This window comes from Phaenicophaeus curvirostris, chromosome 17 (genome assembly GCF_032191515.1).
Source record: "Phaenicophaeus curvirostris isolate KB17595 chromosome 17, BPBGC_Pcur_1.0, whole genome shotgun sequence".
In the NCBI taxonomy this organism is placed as follows: domain Eukaryota; kingdom Metazoa; phylum Chordata; class Aves; order Cuculiformes; family Cuculidae; genus Phaenicophaeus; species Phaenicophaeus curvirostris.
In genome coordinates, this window is record NC_091408.1 from 12,592,376 (window position 1) to 12,618,563 (window position 26,188).

The 26,188-nt window shown below is 36.9% G+C and overlaps 1 protein-coding gene across 14 annotated transcripts in view; it reads left to right on the forward strand.

Moving 5' to 3' along the window:
• The window catches only part of RIMBP2 (RIMS binding protein 2), a 113,352-nt gene that overhangs the window by 39,294 nt on the left and 47,870 nt on the right, over positions 1-26,188 (forward strand). For 9 of the 14 annotated variants that reach the window (XM_069870764.1, XM_069870756.1, XM_069870754.1 and 6 more), the window contains exons 2-7: positions 4,238-4,327; positions 9,694-9,816; positions 16,217-16,321; positions 19,401-19,451; positions 21,635-21,655; positions 24,943-25,147. In XM_069870764.1, the coding sequence (XP_069726865.1) occupies positions 16,220-16,321; positions 19,401-19,451; positions 21,635-21,655; positions 24,943-25,147 (379 nt within the window). In that variant the 5' untranslated portion in view covers positions 4,238-4,327; positions 9,694-9,816; positions 16,217-16,219. The remainder of the gene's footprint in view (positions 1-4,237; positions 4,328-9,693; positions 9,817-16,216; positions 16,322-19,400; positions 19,452-21,634; positions 21,656-24,942; positions 25,148-26,188) is intronic. The other 5 variants (XM_069870759.1, XM_069870751.1, XM_069870757.1 and 2 more) reach the window with 1 other exon arrangement.

The following is a 26,188-nucleotide window of genomic DNA, read 5'->3' on the forward strand; positions in this document are numbered from 1 at the left end:
GCACCTCCCACAGGAGGACAGGGTTAGGGAGTTGGGATTGTTCAGCCTCGAGAAGAGAAGGCTCTGAAGAGATCTTATAGAAACCTCCCAGTACCTGAAGGGGCTACAAGAAAGCTGGGGAGGAACTGTTTACAAAAGCTTGGAGTGATAGGATGAGGGACAATGGGTATAAACTGGAGTGGGGCAGAGTTAGACTAGACATGAGGAGGGATTTCTTGACCACGAGAGTGGCACTGGCCCAGGTTGCCCAGGGAAGCTGTGGCTGCCCCATCCCTGGAGGGGTTCAAGGCCAGGTTGGATGGGCCTTGGGCAGCCTGGTCCAGCGGGAGGTGTCCCTGCCCATGGCAGGGGGTGGAACTGGATGATCTTTCAGGTCCCTTCCAACCCAAACTATTCTATGATTCATAGTAAAATGATGATCAAATCAGTTAGGTTTCTCCCAGATTAAAAGCAACCTTCTCTGTGCTGCTCTGGCACCAGTCAAGTTGGTGTAAACACAACAGTGGTGCAACAGCACTTTTCAGAAGAGCAGCCATGAACTGGCCACTTCCAGAGTCTGCCTGTGGGCCAGTAAGGGTATATACCAGAAATCTGAGTTTTCCAGTTTGTACATGCAGGAAAACAATCAAAACCATCCTTTTCCTCTACAAGACTTCAATTGTCATTTAATATATGAATTGCCTGTTGGGTGGAGTTTAGTTCTGGGAAAGCTGGGATTAACTTTGGTCTCTTTCGTTGAAGGTTTCTATTTAACCAATCTGGAAAATACTGAGGTGGATATTGTTAAGGGATCAAATTACTGAAGAAAATGGATTAGGCAGAAAATCACAAACTGCAATGAGGAATACGTATCATTTGCAAAAATCCAGGTCATATTTCACAGCCACAGAAGATGAAGAGATAAGGACATGAGGAGATGTATAATAGATACTGCTCGTTTCTACAAGTAACAGATAGCACCTGGAAACATTCAACACTGGAGAAACTGGCCATGACGGATTTGAAAGAGAACATATCTCTGGAAGTACTAGTCATGTATGCTACTCAGAAACTAGCCTGTGTTCCCCTTTGGGCAGTAGTATGTGCTGCTCCAGTTAACCACGTCATGTGTTACTTTCAGGGACGTGATCGATACTACTGTGCAGCAGCTAAACTTTTGCAGCTGAATCTACCATAATTCTGCTGTCAGAGCCCTTGTTGTTAGGGTTTGTTGTTGAGATATAAGTCAACATATAATTTAAACTAATATTGTGGGAATTTATGAGTTGATGGCAATTGTGACTTGAATCATTTCTAGAAGACATAGCCCAATAAAGGAACTTGGCTAATATTTGCAAGACTTTGGTTCAGTTTCACCACATAATTTTATGTGGCATTTATTCTTTGTTCCTTAAAGCTTTTTCTGAGAGCAAGCAACCTAAATATTATAGGTCTACACATATTTATGTCACTTCCAAACACGCTGATAATATCTACAATTACATTCTGTCTTTGTTTCAAATACTGCAAGTAGAAATTTTGCACCCATGTTTTAGTTGCTGGGTCTCTATCTGTGTATCTGCCAGGCTAGAGGTGTGCCAGTAACTCCTGCTAGTGTTTCAGGTGATTCTAGATCTTTGCCGATTCATTTGGGATTGGGAACATAGATGGGCTTTATCCAGGCAAATGCAAAATAATACTGAGACAAATTACCACAATGATGAACAGAAATATAAACGAAAAGAAACAGGCTTATAGCTAAGGACCAATGAAACAGGGATGGTTACTGCCCTACTTCTATTCATCCTTGAAAATAACATGCTAGAATGTATTTTCTTCAGATAGGACTAACAGCCAGCCCAGTCGCTGTGCATCTTTCATAAATGGTTTTCCATTCTGGGGAGTTTAAGTAGGGTGTGAAAGATGCTGGCCTAGATTGCTGCCAATTGCTGCTCCTCTCCCTCCTGCAGCCCCACCCCACCATTTCTGCTTCAATACCTTTTAATAACATCATTAAAACCTGGTAACTCCTTATCACTTGTTTTCTATTAAAGTCAGCTGAGCAGTATTGATTAGTAACAATTGCAAGTCGATCTGTTAAAGTCACTGTCAAAACTGGCTTGACACAAGCCTGCAGTTGTAAGGGTTTCAAAGCAGGCAGTGTAGCTTATTTTCACCTCATAAAGTGCAGAATAAACTCGTAATGCAGTGCAAGTGACTTTCAGCAATTAATTGGATACAATGATTTATTTGCATATTCAAGGAACTATTCTGTGCAGTTTGTTGTTATTGTAAAAATATTTACTGATTTAATTCACACCTTTGAAAATGCAAAGCGAGCTAAGAAATTCTTCAGTTTTGGCCCTCAGAACTGTCTGGCATCTCACAGAGCCTGACTACCACTCTTAACTGCACCCTGAGCAACAGACTTAACAGACTTGACAAATTATAATTGCTGAGCTCCTTATGTGCGAGATGATAGGTAGATCTGCAATCAGGAGACTGAATATTCTGCAGTTTGTCGTCTTTGTTTAGTTCACTGCAGCAGCACTTACCACCTTTAGTCAAGAGTTCGGCTTCCCACAGATAATGAGATGTTCTGATGTTGCGTGATGGTGATGCTGGAACATGTCATTACTTCAGCTGAACTAATTTTCCCAATCCTTTGTTTATGTTCAAATTTAACTATCCGACTGGCAGTGGAGATGTGGGCAGAAGTGCAGCATCTTCTGTGGAATTAATTGATATGTCAAAATCGCTGTTATTCAGCATGGCCTTTTCTTTGTGGGATATTTTATAAAACTGATGTTTTAATCTCATTTCCTGTAGAAAAAAATATTCATATGATCATGCTATCTGTTCAGCTGACCCTATAAATTTTGAACCCAGAGGTTAATTTCAGTCAGATTTGGATGTCACACCTTCTCAGATATCAGTCAAGTAGGAAGCAGGCAAAAATCTGTAAGCTTCTTTAGTTCTGATGCTCAGGTAATTAAGCCTAGGAAACAGTTTAGATAAATAGTTTAACACTTTTATTCACTGAAAATGCTAGTTTTCTATTCAAAACCTGGATCTTGTGTGCAGGGCGTTTTGAAATTAATTTAAGAAAGTATGTTTAAAATAGCATGAGTTTTGGTTGGAGTAGTATGTAATATCAGAAGCTTTAAGTTCCTTTTTTTAGGGCTTATATTGGTCAATCAAAAATTAACAATTGATTCTTTTTCATATTGAGTGTTTTAAAGATCGATTGTGATAACACATTACTTGAACAGTTTTTCTTTACACTTCAGCAGAATTAGTAGAGCAATCTGCCAATAATGTGGATTTTAATGGTACAAAATCATAATTATTTTCAAATCGCTTGAAAGCAGCCCCAGGTTTGCCTATCTTAGTATAGTTTTTGGCAAATAGAAACAATGTGTTCAGAGGATAATGTATAATGCACGTTGCAGGATGAAAAGATTACAGATTGCCCAGCATGGCTGACTACAGCTTTCATAAGGAACTGAATTTAAGATTTATTCTTGGATAATTACCTCTGTGAACTTGCACAAAAAAAAAGAAATATCAGAGGATTTTGCTTTATTCCTGAGCTGCATGTATTTTGATTTGTGGGGGTTTTGCATTTCCATCCCTCCTTTGTATATCTGAGTTGCATTTACTCTTCCTTTTTTTCCTTAGTGTAGTGCTGTCTAAATAAATAAAAATACATTCCTCAGGCTGTAGTTAATATCTTGACCCTTCCAGACAGGTTACTTGCCTTTCGACTTCCATCTGCATTTCTGGTTGCCTGCCATTGTCACACGTAGATGGTCTACCCAATTCCTAAATATGTTTACATTAGAATGTCTATAAATATATATTTTAGTTAAATATACACTATAAGTAAAGCGAAATATGTGAACATAAAATTGCATACATGAGTACACCTTCCAGTTGTTGGCTTTCTACAGGGAGATTTTTTTTTATTATTATTAGTTTTACAGGCACCAGGCCTGTGAAGTCAGGTCATCTCTCTTTGCCTGCACATCTTTAATCAGATCATCTACTGAAAACATGTGGGTTTACTACAGAGCCAACTGTAATTGCAAGCTAATCTGCTGCTTCTGCACCTTCAATGCCTTTGGCTCTCTGCCTGATATTACTCTTAATAGTTTGGTAATACCAAATAATGCAAAAACATTGCTTCCTTAAGCACTTAATAGGATGTACTGTAATGGAGATAAATGATCTATAACACCCTTTACTCGTTCTTTAGGAAAATGAACTGAAGGATGCTGTGCAAGAAAAGAATCGCCTGAGCCTTCAGTATGCGAGCGTGTCCCACAGAGCACTGCAATATGACCAGGTAACATCATGAGCACAGAACTTGGACATCCATTTGTTACAGAAATCTGGCTACAGATTGGATAAAAGGGGATTTTTTTCTGATTGACTTGTTTCTACAGGAGAACATAAAATATTTTAATTAAATATAAATTACAAAAATTATTTTATGGACTGATGCTATTTTCAAGTGAAATTTTAAGACACAATGATAAACTTGCATTGTTCCTCTGATGCATATTGTCTTAGAGTTGTAGCTTGGTATTAAGCTTTGGTAGAAGACTTTTCACTGATTTTGATGAGACTTGGTTTAAAATTCTCTGAATTTTCTAAAAAATATGGATAGGAATAAATGCTGGCTAGTAGGTTTCTCTCTGACCCTTCTGCATATTTTCTTTGCATTTTTAAATTTCTCAATAAAATGTTAGAACACTGCAGTCGAGCATTTGTCCAAAATTCCGGTTAGCAATTGTTATTTCCCCTGTACCATGGTACATGGCTTAGTCTTAGCTATTCTAGGTCCTGACATAAAAACTGTTTTAATAGTAAGTATTTTTCTTCAGCTCTGTTTTGTTCCTGTTAGGGGACAAAAAGTATCTTCCTGACTACAGTGGGATTCTACCTATGGCAAATACTGCATGGCGTGACTAGCATGGGAGGAGATGTGCCTCACCTCCCCACATATGCATTCAGTGGAAGAAACATCATGAACCAGCCACTTTACAGGGCTCCATTTAGCTAAAAATAAAACTCCAATCTGGGATTTCTACAGGGCTTAAGTGAGTTGCTCGGCAACATCATTCATATCAAAAGAGCTGTAACGCACATAGGCTCTGATGAAAGCCCATCCTCAAAGCTTGCACAACAGTAGTAGCTGCATGCTTTGATATTGCTGTTGTGCCTGTGTCACCACGTAGCCCACCACCGAATGTCCAAACTAAGAAAGGTTTGATTATGTCCCTGAGAAAATGCATTTTACTAAAATGCAGAGATGGCTATGCATGTACTCTACATTTTGTGTGTAGCGCCTAGTATTGAAGCAGACCTGAAATTTCCTGTTGCTGAGGAACCAAAATTGTTTTTTTATAAAAAGTCAGCACAGTAATACTTTATGATAGGAGGAAGCCATGTGTATCATAGCAGCACTTAATTTTATTCATCCGTCTAGAATTTCTCCCTTACCTAATGTTTTTCTCTTCTCTTTATTGTTGTTTAGACATTGTCTTTACTCTTTACTTCACGAGGCACATAAAGTCTTGCTTAGACAGTTTTATATTCTGGCTAACACAGGTATAACATCCAGTATTAATGCAGTGAAGGCTCAGTACATTGGTGACACTAAAAATGTTACCCCTTTTGCTGTCATAAAGTAAAGAACAATGTGGTTAATAATGCTTTATTATAAGTAATGCTCGTCTCTTGCTATAGTGAAGAGCTAGAGATACACTGAAAAAACTAGTAAAAGCAATTTAAAATATAAAGATAAAACATCAGCCTTTGACACATTAGCCACCAGGTTAGTAATAAAATTACCTTTTGGTGTTATTGTGTCAGAATTTGTTATACTCTGAGTGTCTGTTTCTTCAAATCCATTAAATCCATTGTGAAAGGCACGATGGATGCCTGTGCTACTGATTTAATAGCCCGGCCTCAGCGGGATCAAAGACTTGCTTTAAGAGCACCCTCTTACTCTTAACAATTTTAACAATATGCAATCTTTGTAGTGTACCTTGAATATTAACAAACCTTGCGCTTTCTTTCTTGCATAACAGGTTATCTGAGGGAATGACTTTGGGTTTTCAGTCAGGTTTGGGTTTTGTTTTTTTTCACCACACACAACGAGGCTGAGGAAAGATTGTGCAGTTTAGATTACATTTTGCTATTCAGAAAGTGTGAAACTATACAACTTTGGACATAGAAGTTGGAGCAGAATTCTAACAGAGTTAGGGTTTAGCCCTGAAGGAGAAAACCTGCCTGAAGTAATTTATTCTTTTCCACCCTTGAGAGCTGGCCTGAAAAACAGGCCAACTTCATTCAAGCAAGTGGGACTGGAGGAGGGTTTATGCATTTTGTTATGTAGCACAAACAAAACCGCCACTCATTTTTGCACAAGTTATAAAGAGATAGGACTAAAAAAGTAGTAGTTATGAGTCTGACTACCTTTAAATCCATGAAATAAAGCTTAAATTTTGTGTAAATTACATGATTTATTTATTTTATTATTTTACTCTGCATAAGAGAAAGGAAGTTCCATTCCTGGAATGGAGTACTTGTGAAATGATTTTGTGTCCTTAGGACATCGGGCTCTGACTTGTTTGCCTGTTCATCTCAATATGCGTGGGCTGTGGTTTTATGTGAAAATAGAATAGACGTTATATATTCATAATTTATATCCACACTACCTGATGTCATACAATTTTCAAGGTAATTTTGGAATAACTTTTTTTGAACAATGTCAGTTGTTTAAAAAACTGGCAGGTCACTGAAGTCTAGAATTAAGGCAAATGGTGAGTTATAGGGCTGGTGGAGCTTTTCACCAATGAATAAGCTGCTGACTCATTTTGGTGTACTGGGTTTCAATAACTAGTTTTTGTTTAGGTGCTCAGGAAGTGGAAGACTCTTCAGCAGTGCTATGGCCTTCATAACTGACTCAAATGAGGGCACATTTAGTACGTGTGAAGGTATGGAGTGGAAAATAAATTACTTGATGCATTGAACAGAGAAACATCACAGATCAAAATGTTCCCTGTTCCTGTCATGAAATTAGAACTGTTTATGATGGGACTCTATTTAGGTCAACTGTTTTTGCCACTGGGAACTTTGATGTTTTAACACGCTCTGTGTGCAATTCCGGTTCGTATAAATCCCATATGCTCTTAAACAGCCTGCTTGGAGAGAGCATTAAATTCACATTTAAGAACAAATGTCGTCTAAACAAACAAAAAAAAAGCAAATTATAGACTCATCAAGTTTTACCCTGCCTTATGGGCTATATAAATGTGTCTATCACAGCATTCCGTGTGATACACAATCTTCAGAGAAGAGAGTCCTGGCAAGAACGCCCTGTAGAAATATTGTTATCAGTGTTGCTGGAAGTAATAAGAGTAATTAATTATCAGAAGGTGGTTGGTAGATTTGGTTGTGATCTTTCCAGCCTACAAAATTAAACGCTACACAGAACTTTGTTCAAAAACTGATCTGCCAAGAGAAAAAGTAGAGGAATTAACAGAACCATTTGTGTATTCCTAAACTTTAATGAATTTGGGTTTGTACTTTGAGATCCTAAATGAAAGAATCTGAGATGTGTAAAATATCTACAGCTCTACCTGACTCCAATTCATCTCTTTCCAAAATTACGTTACCAGCCCAATAGGTACAATTTGTTGTGATAGTCCCTTTGCTGCCAGCAGGGGAAGGACACACAGCAGAAAAGTACCGTGCTCAGTAGCTCACAAAAATTCAGACTATGACAACTAGTACATTCTAGAAAAGTCTTTACAAACGTAAGGAGTTGGTATCAATTGTTTTAGAGACAGGGTAAACTAAAGCCTGAGGAAAAGAACCTTCTCTTGAAACTTTTTCAAAATATTGTACTTTATTCATTCTCAGTAAATTAACTGAAAATCAGAGACAATAACAAAATTGCATCTTTGATAACGATACCTCATTGCTTCCTTTTTCCACTCCATTATTCTTCAACAATATACACTGAATGATCTGAGCAATGAAATACAATACAAAGGATGCAGGAAGTTAATAGATTCCAGAACTCCATTGTTTAATAGTTTCCTTCGTTATAAAGAAATGAGGGAAGAAGAAAAGAAAAATCCATGCACAGAAAAAAAATCCTGAGGTTGACAATAATTGCATCAGTTCTTGTGGAAAACATGATTTGTTCCATTTTCCTCTTTCTTTTTTCTAGTCCACTGCACTCTAAAGAGCCCTCTTGCAAAGATGAATACGAGAGCTGGCTGCAACCATTTAGATTGTTTGGTCCATGGCAGAATTTGCAAGTTAACAAACTGAAGCCAGAAGGCAAATAGAAAGGCTGAACCAGTCTCCAAAATATTGTTTTATAAAATGCCCAGGAGATACCCATGTCAGAGATTGCTTAGTATCATTTATTCCTTTAAAAAGCAAGAAATTAGAGTAATTAAATTGGAAAAAAAAAAAAGAAAAAAAAAAGGAAAAAAAAGAACTTGTAACTCCCTTAAATGAAGTTAGAAGGAAACATGAGATGCACTAGGATTAAAGCTCATGCCTCATCCCAATACTTTGTGCTGCTTTGCCTTTCCTTAGGATTCCTGCCAGCATTGTTTATGCTTCTGCACTGTGGTGCGTGTAACAAAGGAAAACAGATGCTTCTTGGAACGCTATTCACTAAAAATATTATGGCTCTTTCTTCTGCTTTCTTCTTTTTGCTTTTCTTTTGCAGGGAAGTGGAAATAGCGTGTGAACATTATGCATTTCTTTAGCCAGGTGTTTACTGCTGGTGGGTTTTCGTTCCTAAAGTAAAAATGTCAGTTTCTGATATGATACGAGCTGTACCAATCCTATTGCTATTTATCAATACAGGACATAAAGTCGTAATATGATCAGGGATAAGAAATCAAATTTTCACCTAATCTGAACTGAAGAAAGAAAAACATTTTCCATGGCAGCATAAAGTAGTTTAATATTATAGTTTCTTATTTGCTATGTGTGTTCATGAAGTAGTCACCATTGCTGATGATTCACAAAACCCTGTATAAAATGTCTTAGTCTTAGAAATGATTAGGCTAGCACCAAGTAAATTAAATCAGAAAACAAATCCTACTTGAGGAGTATCTGAAACTTTAAAAACCAACATAGAAATACTTTAAGGGAGAGCAAGGCTTTCGTTGCCAAAGAATACCTATTATTGGATTAAAGACACTGATTTCAAATATTAGCACAGGCTGATATTGTACATATGTGTTTATTCTGAAGTCATTTTACACTGAAGAATAGTCCAGGAAAATGCACGAGTTATATTTATATATGTATGTTGGATTTCTGTCTCTTCATACAGCACAGCCACCTCTGATTCCTCTGAGATTCAGCAAAATTAGGAATTGTTTTATGATCATTTATTTTGTGCATTATATTTATTTAAACTTGTATGATTTATGCAGAACTACAGTTTGGTTGCCAGATTATCAAAAGAAAATGTATTTCATACATACACGTATATGAAACGCACACAGTTTCCTCAATGAGTATCCCTTTCCATCTTTTATGCTTCTTTCTTTCCTATATTCTTTGAACATTTTTTCCTTTTTCCAATTTAACATGCAGAAATGTTTGTGTCATATTCACTTCATTAAAGAGCTGTTTGGGCAATAATCACATTTGATTTTTTTTTTATAGGTAAAATCAGACTATGACCATCTTAGAGAAACCCTTCTCAGAGTGACCAAAGAACGAGATTTGGCTGTAAAGGGAAAACACCAGCTCCAAGCCAAGCTGGAGAACTTAGAGCAGGTCCTAAAGGTATGTATAATGCCATAAAGCCCAATGATCCAGTACTTCTATTGCTTGTTTAATATTCCTGATGTTCATTCGGTGAGTCACAGAGGCATAAGTGCATTGCAAACTAGGGGACTGAATGCCCCTATTAGTTACAATAAAACATTTGGAGTATGGTAGAGCAAGTACCTATAAGGGACCTCAAAGCATCAGTGGAAAGACGTCATTAGAGATCTTTATCTGATAATTCATAAGTAATTGGATTTCACTATAACAGTTATTGGAGGTAAGTCAAGATGGGGAGAAAATGATGACAAGTGACTATGCTAATAAAGGAAATATTAACAACTGCCAAGGTATTTTACCTTAAAAAGAGCTGTGCCTGCCAGTCTAGCTTGATGCAAAATGGTATTATGGTCTTGTGAAACAAGCTGTTGGTATCGGCTTGTGTTCCCTGTGCAGAGTACATCCCATCATCAGGACAGGGCTGCAAAACCTGCCATTGGTTTATCAGAGAGGTCTTATTTAGAAAGAATTGTAGTGCCTGGTAGATAACCACCTTTCTTCTAACATGCCTCTAGTGAAGTATACGTTGGTGTCTAACCTTGCTTGTTTTCTAGATACACAATTGGTTTCATGTCATCAATCTGCTGCTTCCTTTTCAACTTGGAAAAAATCAAGTGCTTTGAATCATAAGTGATAACCTGTTCAGCAGAGGTTTCACCATGTAGCTGAAGACGCTATCCTGCTTCCATTTTCCTGGTTATTGTGCATATTGCCATGGGGCAAACTGATTCTATGAAATGGAATTCATCAGGTGAATCTAACAGAGGCGAAATCCAGCTGAGATGATAAGATAGAGTAAAATTAAAATTCAGCTGGAAAATGGAATCAATCAGAAATTCTCACTTACCAGCTAATTCATATAAGTTGAAGCAAAGTACAAAACCAGTTCTAGTGGTGACAAGGAAACAGTGCTTTGCTAGGAAACAGACAAATTTCCTAAGTGTCATTGATTAAATATAGATTGAAGACAGTAACTTCGTAAGCTAAGCTTGATAGATGGATCATGAGTAATGGAGAAGGGACTGAAAGGTCCGTGACAAACAATGAGATGGTGTCCAAAGTGAAAGGGTAGAGGAAGGAAGGAAGCCCGTGGTGTGGTAGAAACACAGACTGGTTTGAATGGGCCACTGTTCCTAGGTTTTTGTCTTAGTAGCAAATTTGGAAGTTGTGGTGTGGTAAACTTCCACCAAGACATGCCTTGAAGAGAACCAAGATTATTAAAAAAAAAAAGAAAAAGAAATCATACAGTTACAGCTGTTTGAATTAATGGAGAAACTGCACTGATGAGGACTACAGTGAGAATTCTTGAGAGAAAAAAACAGTTGTAAACACTTGTCTGTAATTCAGACCATTCAGAAAAATGAAGGATGCGTTTGGTTAGAATGGAGTCTTAATCCAGTGCTGAAGCTGTTTTGACAGACTACCAAAGAGGTGCTTAGTTTTCACCTTCTCAAGTCCAGAGTTCTCCCTTTTCAAACCACTGAAGTGGCTGGTAAAGGAGGTAGGAGGAGATGGAAATGAAAATAAGTGGTCGGAGATCTTAAATTTCAAGCAAGACTTTGCAGAATGTTTTAATAACGCTAAGTGGCTTCAGCCAGTGCTTGCCATAAGTACCATCACTTCTTTAAAGTTGGATTTGTTAATGATTTTGACTTTCATCAGCCTCACTCTAAAAGGGGAAAAAGAGTTTAGCTGTCATCTGCATCAGAATAGACCTGGCCTTTTCGAGATGACTGTAGTGATGAAATGACTATCTGTCAGCCTGAATTTTGAGGAGGAGACATTTTATTTTCTGTCTCATTGCACAGGTAAATACATTGTTGAAACCTTCTCTCAAGCTTTGTTTCATATTGCTCAAGGGGTAAGGAAAAGGTTTTCCAGCTACAGAGGGAAGTAAAAGGATGTTATATGTTACGTCCCTCTTGCTAAGCTCCAAAAAGACTGTGGGGTTATCAAAAACAAGCTGACTGCTCTGTAAACCAACTTATTCTGGTGGCTTCTGGAAACAGGAGCTGTTGAAATCACATACTAGGCAATGCCAAGGGGAGACAACTGTCATGTATGTGGCTGAACAGTGAATTATCAATGTACTATTTAGCAGTCAATAGGTAGCATTGACAGAATAAATCTAGAATGATGTGCAAATAAGAAATACGCCTACTGGGAAAGGAAAAATAAATTGCTGAATTGACTAAAAGAGCGATACGTTGTTATCTGTCTTTAGACCAATACAGTTTCCTCAGTAACAAGTAGGAAGTTTTTCTCAAGCAATGGAAGAAAATTTACTTTTCCTGTTATTTTCTTCCTTTTCTTCTGGGAAATACAAAGCTGATAGCTCCGCAGACCTTTCTCACTAATTTGCCATTTTACTGTCTGCTAGTACCTGTAGAAAGTAGGATCAACACCTAGAAGCTGTTTCAACAGATATGGCTCACCTGTGCTCTCTGCATAATGACTGAGGGATTCCAGCTTGACAGCTGCAGAAATTTACTTCTTCAAGGAGAAGAATAAGAGGAAAAAAGTTTTGAAAATAAATGAACTGTGAATTCATGGCTCATAAAACAGCTGAGGATTAGACTTTGCTCTAAGTAAATTGGCATTAATTCACATTTCATCAAATCAAAATACAGATTATTATTGTCTGGACTTCCATGCTACCAAAAGAACACACTTTCATAAGCAATAAAACTCATTTCTCATACCCTGTTCAGATACTGGTTTTGCTAAGATTATATGAGTTTGAATACTTGAAACTCCTCTAATGATGGACTGAGTTTTATTATCTTAAAACAAATTAAAGAACATATTTTCTTCTTTGGCCATACCATAAGATGCCAATTTCTCCACTATTTAATCAGGTTATCTACTGGCATTTGACTTAATTATTCCTCCAAATTTCTACTGAAATAATACTTCTAATGGATGGGAGAAACATTCAGCAAATCTCGCTTTCTCCTTTAAAACTTTTTCTTCCCTGGAACAAATATCACCTGGTGCATATAAGGATCCTGACTTTTCATGTTCAGTAGTTCTCTCAGTTATGCAGGATTCTTAGGAGCTGGCAGAATAGCTTGAACAGACTTGAAACTCTAAATCTCCTTTTTAGCACTAACTGTGCCTAAGCAGATGCAGTTGTGTATTCTATGCCTGTCCTCATATACTTGTGAAATTAGTAGTTTGAAAAAAAGAGGGTTGCAGCTTTCCAACCGTTAGAAAATTCTGAGAAATATTTAGCCTAGTTTCCATCTCAAAAGAGAAATTCAGTTTCTCTTTTGAGATTTTTAGGATGTGTCAACAAAGCAGAAAAGGAAAGATGAAGAACTGCTGACTTAGCTAACTTCTGAGAATCTTCTCAGTGCCTCTCACGTGGAACAGTTCTGCTTTTCTGATGTTTTCAGCCAGCTTTTCCCATTCATTCCACTGCAGTGGTGTCTACCCATCTGCAAGCACAGATGACAAGTGTTTTGATCAGAGTACTTGGGTGAGAATTAAATTTGCTCCCCATTCAGCATCATATATGAGTTCTGTCTCATAAACAAGACTTTAGTGCTTGAAAGCCAGTTGAATTTGTTCTAGCGTTTACCAGTTGCACATTTTAGAACTGTGAAAATCACTGCTCTAGGAAAGAATGGGTTTTCTTGTTTTGTTTGCAGCTGTAGGTAACACAGTGCAAGCACTGAAATGGTTGGGCTATTCATTGTCAAATCCCCCTGCTGCCCATGAAGAAGACAAAAATCAAGAGCTGTTTGAGCAGATCCCTTAAGTGCTATTTCAGAACCAGTTTATACTATACAGCTGTCTAGCTCAATAGCTTGGAAGAAAACTGAGATATGCACAATGTCTCCAGTTCATTCTCTGTTGTGTAGCAGGCTTTTTGCCTTTGATCCTTCTTCATGCTTCCTTCTGCATGTTTCCTTTGAAGGACAGAGGATTATTTGCCACTTGTTTTGAAATACAAAATCCTTACTGTGTTTTTTCTGTTATCCTTCAGATGTGGATTTGCATTCTGATTTTAGAGTAACGTTATTAGGCCCTCTAGAGACGGTGCAGAAAAGGCAGTGCAAATTTGCATATTTAGAAGGTTCTACCCTGCGTCACATTAAGGAGAGCGACAGCATGGACAAATGGTTTGCCACCATGTACATAAACTGTAGTGATGTGATCATTGTAGAATTCGCTCCTGAAGGAAGATGCAGAAAGAACTGAGCAGCTCAGAGCTTTCTCCCTGCTGTTTTTCTAGTGATCTCTGCAGTCTTCCTCCACTGCCCTAACCGACTCCCCTCAGGCTTGGAAGAATTGGCACCAGCTGATCTGCAGATAGGAAGCACAAAACAGATTTGCAAACAGAACAAATTTGTGAGCACAATGAGAGGGGAGGAATTGCTTCTGGTTTGGGGGAGATAATTGCTGTGCTGGGGAGGGATAGAGGCTGGGGTGAAGAGATCCTTACTGCTTTAAATACTAAGTAGACCATGACAATACTAAAATGACTGAGCAATACTTTAAGGTTAACGTAGATGACCAAACAGTCTTTTCTGACCTTCAAATCTGTGAACTGTGGATCATGAAACACAAATTTGGGGAAGCAGAAATTAAAAACTGGGGAGAATCACAGATCATGTATCACAATCTGTTTCTTCATTACATTTTATAGATTCACTTTATGGTCACAGTATTAATTATTTATCGATCTCTGCAAAGGACTAGAAATATTCTGTAGTAGCTTTTGTAAAAGTAGTAAGAACATAATGGTATAGAAATATGCTGTACAAAATCTGGTACTAAATCTTGAGAGTGTGAAGCCAGACCTTTGAGGTTTTTTTCTGATGATTAAAAGTTTTAATTAAGGATGTGATAATTACATGATTGCCTCACCATTTCTTGAATATAGGAAATACTCCATCTATGTCAGGTTTCACAGAAGACTCGATGAAAGCTGCTGGGCTCAGTAAATGTAGCTTCACACTAATTTAAATCATGAGTAATACTAGTTAGAAAATACGTGATATTCATTCAGTTGAGATGAGAATTGGAATCATTATTTTTGGTCATTATTAGATACTGAAAATAGATATTACCCATGGACAGACCCATTTAACTTTTGTACAATAGATGCAGTTCAGAAATGGCTATAGTCAAAGTACTGAATCCTCACAAAACTCCTAGCAAGAAAGCCACAGTTAAGAGTCAAAACTGATGAACTGGAAAAATCTTTGATTTTTTTTTGTTTGTTTTTAATTAAATGAAAATAAATAAATCCAAATAGAGGCCAAATGGAGTATTGAAGACATTTCTGCTTCCTTTGCAAACATATCCAGATTGAGAGAAGTCAGCCTCACTGTGCTGTCCCTCTTTGTTATGAACATGTAGTGGAGAGTAACAGCTCATTAAAGGTTAGCAATATGCTTGGTAAAATTTTGTCTTGTACACAATAAGAGATATTTTGGGCTGTTCTTGTCGATGTTATCCATGCAGTTGTGTTTCCAAGTGCTGATTCCTAATAGGTTTGAGTGTAATAATTCGTGATGTTGCAGATAAGACATTGTGACTCTGCTTTGAGAGTATTATGGGAATAATATGTAATTTGGAATATAAAAATCTTTAATACTGGTTTCACCAGAGATCAGAACCTATAAAGCGATCTTGGCTAGGATAACTCCTATTTATTAATAGGGTGCTTGCAAGTTATAACAGTATTAGGAGAATATTAACCTGTAATGAAAAAGATTTCCATCTGCAAAGGGTATCTTGACATTGTTCAGCTTGTGCTCTTCCCAAGAACCTTTACTCATTTTGCTTTGAATCATTAGCAGCAGCTGTACTTTAAGAGTTGTTTTTGAATACTGCCGAGTCCAAATCCACCTGTGTTAGCTTTTCCCCATCTAATTTGCTATAAATAATAGGCAGAGATTAGCAAAGGTAAGCTATTTATTTTGGGTCATCATTTGCAAAACAAATCACAAGCCCATATCCTAGATAAAGAGGCATTTGGGGAATTGTGAAGCTCATTTTTTTTTCTGAGCTTTAATTTTTCAGCACAGTGCTACGTACAAATGCGTGCCTGATGGATAAAATGGGTGCTGCTCACTTGAGCATCACAGAGGCTACAGTGCTGGCAATGACAGAGTCGTATATCCTGAAAGAGATTGCTGTCAAAATGCCTGAGTTTAGCATTGGTAACATGCCCCCAGGTACTGACCGAATTAAAATCCGATCCAGTTTTCTGCTTGCCCATCAGTGATACCAGAGAACTTCTGTGTTGAGATGAACATCTGCATGCCTGGGAAAGGCAGCATGTTTGGCTGCAGGTAGAATATGTTAAAGTCTTCTGACAATTTTTCTGCTTCCATTGAAACAGCATATGCGAGAGGCTGCTGAACGGCGGCAACAGCTGGAGTTGGAGCATGAGCAAGCCTTGGCTGTCCTCAACGCCAAACAGCAGGAAATTGAACTCCTGCAGAAGGTACGTGGGGAAAGGGAACGTGAAGTGAAATAGTAAACTGCAGTGACAGACCGCAGGTCATCAAACAGATCCCCTGGTTTAAAAGAACTTAAACCACCACTACCAAACTGGTTCCTGTCATGGATCGTTCTATGTGATAGTTGAGGCATTTGTTACAAGTGCTTCTTTATTGTTGGATATACCTGACTGTACCAACTGATTTATAAATGTTAATGCCAGTGAAGATAAACCTGGCCAGTATATGTAAGTCCTTATATTTCCTAATAGGGAGAAAAGTAACACAAATACGTGTATTTCATTTGTATTTCCATTGCTTTCCTCAATATTGAACATCCGTGTGTTCCTTAAATCTGGTCTAAATTTCAGGGTAATCAAAACACGCGGAATCCACCATTTCTTTTTCAGTTTGCTGGGACAGTTAAGCATTCTCACTGGCATATTAATGTTTTGTCAGGATTTCTTTGGCTTCATCTTCCAGATACTGGTGATTCTTTCTAACCTTCTCCAATAAATTGTATTAAAGTCAGTCCTTGTCAAAGCACTTACACATCACAGATGATCTTTTTCATAAACTAAACAGCTGTTTCAGTACCTCATTTCCAAGTTCATTCTCTAATTCACAAATCACTTTAAGACTGTTTTTTCACACTGCAACTTCTCAATATTCATTATAATATAATATAAAAAACATGATATTGATTTTTAGTCTTACTGAAGTCACTTAAAGCTGAAATTGTCTCCATATGAATGTTGATTTTTTTTCCAGTTGCTTGACTAGAACAAAACACAGAAATAATAACACTAATGATAATTTGGTAGTGAATTAGCATGGAGGGACATTCTAAACAGAATAAAAAGAAGTATCTAATATAGGTTGCTTGAAATGGAAAGCTTCATTTGACAAAATGAAATCTTCCAGTTAATTTTCTTTTAGCCTTTCACAATTCATCTATTAAGGCATATTTCTAAATGCCATTTCTAATTATATTCAGCTGTTATTATTTGAACTTCCACATACATTTTGGACTTAAATTTATTGGCAAAGCAAAGAAATCAAAGAAAAGTTCAAATTTTCTTCTGGCTAATTTTTGTTATATTCTTCTAATAAAACCATATTATATGAGTCTTCCTGTAACAGGTTGGCAATAGGAGATGAATCTCTGTAATACTGTTTTCTCCAGTCATTTTTGTTAAGCTGTAGCATCATTGTCTTCAAGCACAAGTGAGGTTGTATTGTGTTTGGTATTTTAGACTGCAGGTATCCAACACATCTCCTTTCCAGCTTTTTGATGCAGTCTGTATTGTCAGAAAAATAATTTAAATAAATCTGTTACCTAATATAATGCTTTGCTTCCATCATTAAACAGCACTGCTGGCTCACATTTCATGCAGAGCTGACCTCCCAATGTACCTAGTATATTTCTGTTAAATACTTCCATTCCTTTTTTTAAATGAGTAATATGCTTACTTGAAAAAAATTATTGTGGAATGGAAGTAGTAACTCCAGGCAGTCACAGGATCACATTTCACAGCTTATCTTGTTACTGTCTTAAAGTTGCCAATGAACCACAGAATTGTGCACTTCAAAACAAAGCAAGTTACTGGTACAGTTTGATGCGTTTGCCATCACATTTTTATATTATAAATAAAAATTCATTGTGCTTTCATTATATGTACAGACTGATCAGATTTTCAGCCTAAAAGGAAGAATATAATATTGTTCATCAATGTTTTGTGTTGATAGGGAATCAGATGGTCTTTGTTTTCAAGAAAGCCTTAATACAAGAGAGTCTGATGTAAAAGAGAGATAGCTATTGATGCAGGTTTTCTAATCATTTATCAAGAACTCATATTCGGGGTAGATTTTATTAAACTCACAGTGATGGATAACACGCGGCTTTCAATACAAAGCTCGTGGAGCCAGTATGTTATCAGGTGCTGGGAATAAGACTTATTACTATAGTACAGGAAGAAAAATGACTGCACTTGCTGGACCAAAGGATGCTTTATTAACATGCATGACAGTGAAGTACAGTTTGGGTATATGTTTTTGGTTTTGACTTTATGGTCTGACCAAGCTGCTGTTGAAACCAATAACAGAGTAGGATAGCCCTCATAGATAAGGAAAATGAAGTTAACATAGATGTTTCAGTGTCCATCGTGGGAGCTTCAATTAGAAAGTCCGTGGGGGGTTGCCCTCTGCTCAACTGGAGAGGTTTAAGGCTTCTCTCCCATGAGGAATGTGCAGAATGTGGTCTTTGGCTTATACAGTAATAAGGAGTGAAGAGGCAAAGTTAGCACATCAAACTGCTATCAGCCTGATATAAGGGTTATTATAAAGTTTTTCTTATCTTGGGCAAGCTTCAATAAAGAAGATAGTGAATACTTCAGTGGAAATAAAGTGAGGATAACACAAAGTTACTGAGTGCTATTTTTTTGCTGTTTTTAAGGGCTAGACTTTTCCAGACCATAATTTGATAACTGAATTTCTGAGCTACATAAAATACACTTTTTTTCTCTTATTGTTTTCCTCTTTTCTTCTTTAACTCATTTGATCAGACCCTAAATGTTGCACTCCTTACAGACAACCTTTCTTGTGCTTTTCTACAAGTGGGTTTTGAGATATTTACTTAGACGATAAATACTGTTGCTGCATGTACAGAATGAGCTTAACTGTTGTGTTCCTTTCTCCTGGCTGATGCAATAGATTTCTAGACTAAGAACCTCCTGCAATGTGGAATAATAGGCTCATCGTTCAATTTTAATTTAGAGGATTTCAGAGGCACATTTTGATATGTTCTTGCAATGTGTTGAACATGCCTGGTCCAACAAAATACCAATGCTATTAAACTTCACTGAGATTCAATCTTCTAAAAATAAAGAGTTATTTCAGTGGCTTGGAACCAAAGTGCTGTAGTAAAATTGGTGGAGCCGCCCCTTCAAGACTGTAATTGGCTTTGGATTTGAGTATACAGTATGCTGTTTCATGTGATTAGACACTACTATATGTGGAATGACTAATTGATTTCTTTTCCCTTTTTACTTTTCCTTTTTTGTTTTCCTTTATTATAAAAACAAGGCTCAGGTTGAAGCTAAGAAGGAACATGAAGGAGCAGTTCAATTGCTAGAGGTAAGAAGATATCCTTTGTGTTACCTTTGTTTGTGAAGGTTCCATTCTGAATGTGGTAACCTTACAGTGTCATCACTTTTGAGAGTTTCAAGTAATGTGTAGGCAAATTGGGCTTTTTTTCTCTTCTAATTTAATTGCATCCTTTAAAGTTTATATTTCAGTTAGGAGTGTACTAAGCTGAGCTGTTGCAAGTGATGTGTGTAATTCAGTTTCTCTTCGCTTAGCATGGAAATTTTGGTACTATTTTTTTGTAAAATACTATCAGATATATAAAAAAGAAGTGATTACTTGTGAGAATTATTATAGTTTAGGCTGCAAATATATAGATGCAAATACCAATTAATTACCTAAAGTTCCTAATAAAATACTGTCTAGTAAAGATAAAGCAATATGCTAAACAATACTGCAATGTGTTTTTAGAATTTGCCGGTGATTACCAGATGTAGTAAGTAAATACTGTTAAATAAATCAAGTTTTGAGAGGTGATTCAGATTATCTGATTTACTAACTTTTAAGGCAGCAAGTACCTGCAAATACTGGCACCATCCATAAAGGCAACATCATCCATAAAGACACATCAAAAATTAGCATTTTCATTCACAATTGCTCATAGCAATTATGACCTCAGGACAGGGCATTACCCATCAATTCATTAGTAGTTGTGTTTATGGACTTCACATCACATTTCAAAACTTTCTTTCAAGTCATTAATCCTAAAAAAAAAAATAAAACTAAACCCTAGTAATTTAGTCTTCTGTGTCTAAGGATCCAGATTTGTATAGAAGTAACATGAAGCACAGGTGCAGATTCTTACTCCCATGCCAAAACTAAGAGCTTTGCTGTCAGCTTTAGTTGGAACAGGGCAAGGTTTGCAAAACCTCCTTATCTTAGGATGGAGTGAAATTTTTAGAGATTTTGAACTGAGACTCTCATAATAATGAAACCTTTATAAAGAATACATACAATTATGATTAAATTACATTTGAAAACACAAAGAAATCAAAGGGGAATTGAAATAAATACATTCAAATATCATCCTGACAAAACCTTTTATTCCCTTTGTTGTCTGCTCTTTAGAAATGCAGGCTGACCACAACATTGTGTAAGACAGGACAAATTACAGCAATGTATAGCAGGAATTAGAACTCCCGTAAGACTTCCTAAGGCAAACATTTCCACCTCGTTTTTTCAAAACTTGGCTCAACAGATTCTTTCAGTTATAATTGCATTATTTTATGTACTTGGATGAGGTGAAGTGTCATAAAATACAGACGCACAAGTAAATAGTGTGCTAACTGCATCCAGATTTCCATTTGTCCTTTTTTTGTTCTTCATGTTTTCTTGCAAAATAGGTTTTCCCCAATAATTACCAAATTAGTTTTTCTGTTTGAGGAAAAGACATTAAGTGTTTATTAAGTATATACTGCTATTAAGTATATACTGCACATCTCATAAAGAACAGGCAATTGAGGGATTATAGCCAGTGTGTTGTCAGCATTTCACTTAGAAAACATTTTATTTGCAGAAGGTGATTTCTGTTTTCTTTTTTACCTTCATAGTAGCTCTGTCTGTCTACTTACTGGACATGCACTCATGGAAGGTGGTTTTCCTGGTGCATTAATCGTCTAAAAAGAATATATAAAAATGTTTACTTATTTCTATAGAAGATAATATTCCCACAGAAAGTGTTTTACTCATCTTGCTTTCATTATCATCATATATGTTTGCTTTTTGCCTTTAAGAACATGAGATTAAATTATTTAATGCCTGGTGGAAAGTATATGGTGCAGGCAAACTTAAGTAGAAACAAAGGAGGCAAGTGATTATTTACCCCGCTCAAGCTAATCAGAATTCCTATTTACCTAATTTGTCTGCGACCTCTGATTTGCATAACGCCAGCAAGGCTTTTTAAGCTTTTGCTTTTTATTACCGTAAGCCCATTAATTTTTAGCATTTTATTTAATCTGCCTTTTGCAATTTAAGAGCAGCAATGCTATTGATTTCTGAAACATTCTATAGCGTGGTTTGCGTTAATGCATGTTTTTACACGTGTTAACTGTTCTAATATATTTTGCTTTGTAATGTAAAAAAACTGTTCAAAACTGGGTTTATTTCCTTGTTTATTTCACATCTCTTTGTTTACTGCGTCTTGTTTGGAATTTATTGCTTTGCACTTCATCCAGAACACCTTGGACAGCATGCAGGTATTTTAGGGCATAAATTCTCCTTTCCCTGTCCTGAATCCTGCACTTTTCCCTTTAAAATGACTATGATAGTCCTGCCTAACTGTGCATGGAGTGTGTGCTAGAACCATTGTTATGCAAGCATGCTGGGCATTTGTTGGCCTAATACAAATCACCAAAATTAGATAATTTTTTTTTCTAGAAGAAATCAATCTCCATATACAGCATGATTTAATGACAACTCAGACACTGGTTTTGAAAGTTAATTTCTTATGAGCATGCCCAGTAAGAATGGTTTGGTAGTTTCTTCAAGATGTTAGCTTTCTGACTATGTGGATTTTGTCTGAATTCAGATTGATTCTTTGTTAATAGATAGACAATTTTATGTGATATTTTCACCTGAGGTTGATTTATTGAGCCACCAACTGAAAGCCATCGCTGCTACATAAACAATCAAACTATGAAATGGTATTTCTGTAGCAGAACGTGTGAGATAATTACTAGTCTGAATTCAAGCTTATCCACCTGGAAAGTTTCTAATCATCTTATTTGTCTTGTGTGAACACTGTCTGTCTTGTAATGGATGAAGTCTGCTTAATTACTGCTTGAAAAACTGTTTAAGTTTTAGAAATAGTGCTCTGTATTGTATGAGAAACTTGGCGAGTCCTAAGTGATATACATTCACTGCGTCTGCAGTAGAGAATGTCTTCTCATACAACCACCGCTATAGGCACATATGGCTTTAGGGAGAGGTAGACTTGGCACTTTTGAGCTGTCGTCATTAGGACCGACAGAACCATGATACAGAATAAAAAATCAGTACTTCTGAAAGCATCAGCACGTGCCTCGCTCTGCAGTGACATAGAGGAATTTGTTGGTTTTCTGTGGTGAGGTCAGTCTGGCTGCCTAGCAGTGAACCAAGCACCTGCCTGAAGTCAAGATACAAAGATGGACATGGGGCTGCCTCCTGTTTGTACTATTGTGGATCTTATGGCAATCTTTTCTTTATATAATACCAGCTTTGTGCTTGCTTCTAACTCATCGAATCATAGAATAACCAGGTCGGAAGAGACCCACCGGATCGTCGAGTCCAACCATTCCTATCAAACACTAAACCATGTCCCTCAGCACCTCGTCCACCCATCCCTTAAACCCCTCCAGGGAGGGGACTCAACCACCTCCCTGGGCAGCCTCTGCCTGTGCCCAATGACCTGGATTAAAAAAAAACTAGTAAAGGCACTTTTCTTCCAGGCTTCATACTGTCATGAGAGAACAACGATGAAGGCATATGCTGAAATGCAAATAATTTTAAAATTAATAAATCATTATAATAGTACATTAAATCAATTTTTTTTTTAGAAATGAGGCAGACTTAGCATCCTGTTGGGTTCTTGATGATGATGTTTTTATTTTTTATTTTATGCTAGAGTTTCCATAACTGCATGTGGAAAGGTCAGTATATATTCTTAGAGAGATGAATAGCTGATCCTTAAACTTTTCATTAGAAAGAGAGGATCTATAAACCCCAAACACTTTACTATCTTGTTGCTTTAATGTTCTTTTAAAATTGTACATGGTTGCCTTATTCACACAGCAAAAAACAGGTAGCAAAGTCTCACGTTCCTGTTGCTCAAAACCATGGTGAAGGATGAATAACAGAAACACAAAAACCAAAATCAAAGCATTTAATGTTTGTGTAAAACTCCCACAATGTCTCTGTATCTTGTTTTCTGTTCCATAACCAGCCAGCTAGATACCCTGAAAGTTCTTTGGCAGAACTAAATTAATTTGTGGGTTTTTTTGAATACAAAGAAATTATATGCTCAAAGTTCACTGTAGCTTTAAAAATGTATTTGTTACAAAAAAAGAGAACAAACAGTACCAATTTCTGTGGTAGGAAATTTGTATTTTTGTGTTCTTCTGGGGACTTTAAGTGTTTTGTTTATCTTCAGCTATGCTAAGATCTTTGTGTGGGAGGTATGTAATATATGTCATTCTCTTGACATGTAGCATGTGCAGTTTTTCTTACGTGAACCGAGAACATTTTGCTCTTTCAAGAAGAAAGGAACAAGGAGCCTGTTACTGGCTGTGTTGAGCTACATCTGATTGCAGTGTTGGGGTCAAAGCATGAGACACAAGTGCTCCCTAGGCCTCCAGTGGCCACCGCTCCCTGACACATTCCCAGAGCACAGACCAGCTGTTGGCCCCTTTGTGAAAATCAAACCTCATAACTGAATCTCTCAGGAGATTTGCTGATTCTTCACCCTTTGCAACAGGGGTTAATATGGTCTCTCCTAACTCTCTGGGCACTCTAGATTTGTTCTTTTACTCTTCAGGAACATACAGTAGTATATACAAGCAGATATACAGCTGTTTATAAATGCAGATTGAAATTTAAATGCATTGTATGAAAATATTATTATACCCTTAATTTAACTGGTATAATGAAAGTACAGATATGGATAAGGGATTTTTCTCCTGCTTTAGAATTCTCACTGCTCTTATATATATTTTGAGTTAAAGTTGTAAAATAACTCCTGAATTCCCATGCTCTTTGTAATTTCTTTCAGCCAGGGAAACTTTCCTTCCCCACACCTCATTCATTTTTAATATCAGGAATTCATAAACTGTATATATGCAATTCCCCAAGTCAGAACAGAAGCTCATCTTATAAGTTCTGTTTTGTTAAATCTGATACCTCAAATTTAAAACAACAATGTTTACCAACAATGAAATTTTGGTACCTCTCTCAAGCTTACAAACAAAGCATTATTTCTGAAAGCGAATTGAACCAGTAGATAGGCTCACATTCTACATGAACCATGGTGGGGTATTTTTGGTGGCTGTATTTAATATGTCTATGTTCATCTAACATCTCAGGAGGCTTCAACTTAATAGCCAAGGATGGGCAGACCTCTGAAATGTACCTGAGTTTTAGAAAAAAGCTGGAAAAGTGCACAATAGTGACATTCAACTGTGTGCGGAAGTCACAAAGATGTAGAATCTGTTTGCAAGTGTTCTTGGCTGTGATTTTTTTAGTACTGCCAAAAAATATGATGAGTAATTTGCATTTGAAAATTGAGGCTGAAAGGAGTACTTACCTTAATATTACAGGGCTGCTAAAAAGTTATGTTCTAAATCTGGGTAAGAATTTAAGGGCGGGGGAGGAATGGGGAGGAGAAAAGTGTGATTGTGGGCCTGTTCATCCCAAACACTTAGCCTATCCTGTCTTCCTGGTACTCAAGAGAACTTTCTTGCAGTCATAGCTCACTCAGATCTCAGTCAAATGTTTGTATTACGTCTTGCAGGCCAAGGTGCGAGAGCTAGAGGAGAAATGCCGGACACAGAGCGAACAATTTAACCTCTTGTCCAGAGAACTGGAGAAGTTTCGGCAGCAAGCAGGGAAGATTGACCTCCTGAGCAGTAACACTTTGGCATCCTCAGATATCTCTGGTTCTCCCGGTAAATCTCTGTCCCAGTTAATGAATGGAATAGCCACTTCTATAGGCAAAGGTAAAAATCAGCATATTTTTTACTGGTATCTGTTCTCCCCTGTAGGTTTTAAGATGCAATTCAGTGATACAAAAAAGTTGATGGTACAGATAGAAATAGAATTTGTTCTAGTACCTGTTTTGTGACTCATTTAAATTTCAGAGTATCTCTTAAGCCTTCACTGAGGTTGTTCCAGTTTTATTCAGGCACCGCTATGAGCAGAATTCTCTCTAGTTATTGTTGCGTGTAGAGATGAGAAACCTGTTCAGTTTTAAAATTATGTCTTCCCTCTGTAAATATCTACATCTGTTGGAAGAAGAAAGACTATCTGCATATACAGTCTTTGTTATAAAACTTTCAGTGTTTCAGGGACAGGAGTCAGTCTGCTACCTCGTTGAAGTATTGGTTCCTGGGAAAAGAAAACTTAGAGACCCCCACACCGCATTAGCCATTATGTGAAAGAAACTTGTAAACAGAGCTGGGGAAAAAATGAGAAAATGGAATGAAATATTTTGACAAACATCAAAATGTTTTTCATTTAGTTGCATTTGTTCTACAGAAAATATGCCCTTCTCCATAAAATCTTGAAAGTAAAACAGAAAAAAAAAGTTCAGTGTAAGCAAATGCTGTCTACAAGAACACAAATTCTGTCACAAAGTGATTTTGATTGGAAAGGAAATTTATGGGACATATTTTAACAGGCTTGAAGGTGGATAATATCTGCAGTTGCTTACTAAACTGTGCAAAGGTGTGTTTAAATATTTAACTGCGTTTAAAATAGCTTTTGAACATGTAACTGCCAAGTGGTTTAGAAACAGAAAGGTCACAACAATAATATTGTTGATTTAAGTTCTAAAAGAAATGGTGAACAACCTCTGCCCCTGCAAAAAAACCCAATTTTATCTGTACTGATGTTCTTACACTTACAGTGTCTGGTGTCTTCAACACAGAATGTGTTTTTCCAAGATCTGTGTTGAACTTTTGCCAGGTGATCTCCTGTTGCTAGAGGCAACTGCTCCTCCTAAGTACACAACTTTGCTAACAATTCATTATTGATAGGAA